At 44.4% G+C, this 1,734-nt stretch overlaps 1 protein-coding gene across 1 annotated transcript in view; it reads right to left on the bottom strand.

The window, feature by feature from the left end:
• HSPA14 (heat shock 70kDa protein 14) overlaps positions 1–1,728 on the bottom strand; it is a gene marked incomplete at its 5' end in the record, with an annotated part of 12,739 nt that extends 11,011 nt beyond the window's left edge. Inside the window, 3 exons of the mRNA XM_010142179.1 lie at positions 391–439; positions 1,459–1,541; positions 1,624–1,728. Coding sequence (XP_010140481.1) covers positions 391–439; positions 1,459–1,541; positions 1,624–1,728 — 237 coding nt within the window. The remainder of the gene's footprint in view (positions 1–390; positions 440–1,458; positions 1,542–1,623) is intronic.
• Between the last annotated feature and the right edge of the window lie 6 nt (positions 1,729–1,734).

Genomic DNA, 1,734 nt, shown 5'->3' with positions numbered 1-1,734 from the left:
ATTCCTGCTTTAGGAACATACTGTCCAAGATAATTTTTCTCTTGTTTTGTAGAAAGGTTTCTAGTAACAAGCACATTATTATACAGTTTCAATACTGAGATGGAATCCAGGGGTTAACTATTTTTAGCACAAGATGCTGCAACGCCACAGCACCGTTACCCAAAGAACATTAAGAATCGTCCCTTTCGAGAAAGGCAGATAGATACAATTTTTCTGTTGGACTGTATTACAAAGGCAGATCTCAGAACATGGTTGAGCTCTCTACAACCAGAGAAACATTCTAAATAGTAGCAATCGAAAGCTGATCACTAGAGAACACTAACACACACAAGGCCAAGAAGAGTATAAAATGACAGAAGTTAAACAACAAAAAACCCGGATCATACTCACTGCACATTTGCTTTCTGCAATGTATTTCTCTGCCTGTGGGTCACTAGAGCTGTCAAGACAAATTCAGAGTAACAGAATAAATCACATGCTCAGGGGGAATTGCACAAATTCATCTTGCTGATATGCCTGGTAACGGCTACAGCAAACGAAGCTGAACTTCAACCAGAATTCCTGTCTCCACCCTACGGATACACATGCACAGGAGAAGCAAACCCAGCTTCAGGTTCTGACTGCTGATCTTTCACTGTCCTTCCACCAAACCAATGACTGGAGAAACACCTACTAGTCAGTGAAAAGGAAAAACAGCAACAATTAATTGTTTCAACCTGCTATCCCCAATAACCGTTATAAAAGATTTCAGCAGCAGGTTTGTTGCCCTGACTGAAATAATGTGATGGTAATCACCTGACTGCCCTTAATCCTCTCCTGTGTAAAGTTATGCACCTGAGAAGTGCTGAGAAAGGCATCAGAACGGACATGCCCTGTCAGCTCCTCTCTGTGAAAGGGCTGTAACTCACAGCCAGGTCATCTGTGAAAAGTTCTGCCACATCTCTGACATTAGGCTTAGACCAACAAGTTTAATTCTAGCATCGCTGCAATTGCCAACGCAAATCACGGCAGCTGCACTCCCTGATGAACTGCAACGGGCATCACGTCAATGCGTTTCACAGCTGTAATAAAAGCAATACTGAGGTTCGTGCAAATGAAACCACAGCGGATTTCTGCCACAGGAAACCATCCAGGTAAGAAAATGTTTCCATTAAGAAACTTAAGCATGTATCAAAAGCATAGGTACAACTTGTTACTAAACGCCTGGATTTTCACAGGCAAAAATCAGACGTAAGATTCTATGTATCTCTCTACCCTTGGAACAGCAGGTAGCATAAAAAGTTCATAATACCACAGACTTTTTAGATATGTCGGACCCTCCTGTCAACGCCAGGTTAACTCAACTAAAACCATACTAGATTAAAACGCCTTCAATATCAGTACTGAGACTACCTCCCACTGACCAGATTTAACGGGGAAAACAAAACTTCTCACTTTCCCTCTCACCTGTTCTCTTACCTTCGCCCAAGGATCTGCTTTACTTTCACTACGGTGTTTGAAATGTTTCTTATTCTGCTTTGCTTTGCAGCTAATCCAACAACCTGGATGAAGAATAAAGGGCGGGGGGAGTGAGCAGCAAGCAGAGCTCCCCGGCTCTCCACCCCCTCGGCAGGGAGACCTCACCTCCTCGCTTTCCGAGAAAGCCACGACCGCGGGAGTCACTCTGTCCCCGGCATCATTGGCGACCACGTCGGCGCGGCCATCCTGCAGACAGAGGTAGCCCGGTAAGCCCAG

Source organism: Buceros rhinoceros, unplaced genomic scaffold, assembly GCF_000710305.1.
Source record: "Buceros rhinoceros silvestris isolate BGI_N320 unplaced genomic scaffold, ASM71030v1 scaffold41378, whole genome shotgun sequence".
Classification (NCBI taxonomy): domain Eukaryota; kingdom Metazoa; phylum Chordata; class Aves; order Bucerotiformes; family Bucerotidae; genus Buceros; species Buceros rhinoceros.
This window is presented reverse-complemented; position numbering and strand designations above follow the sequence as displayed.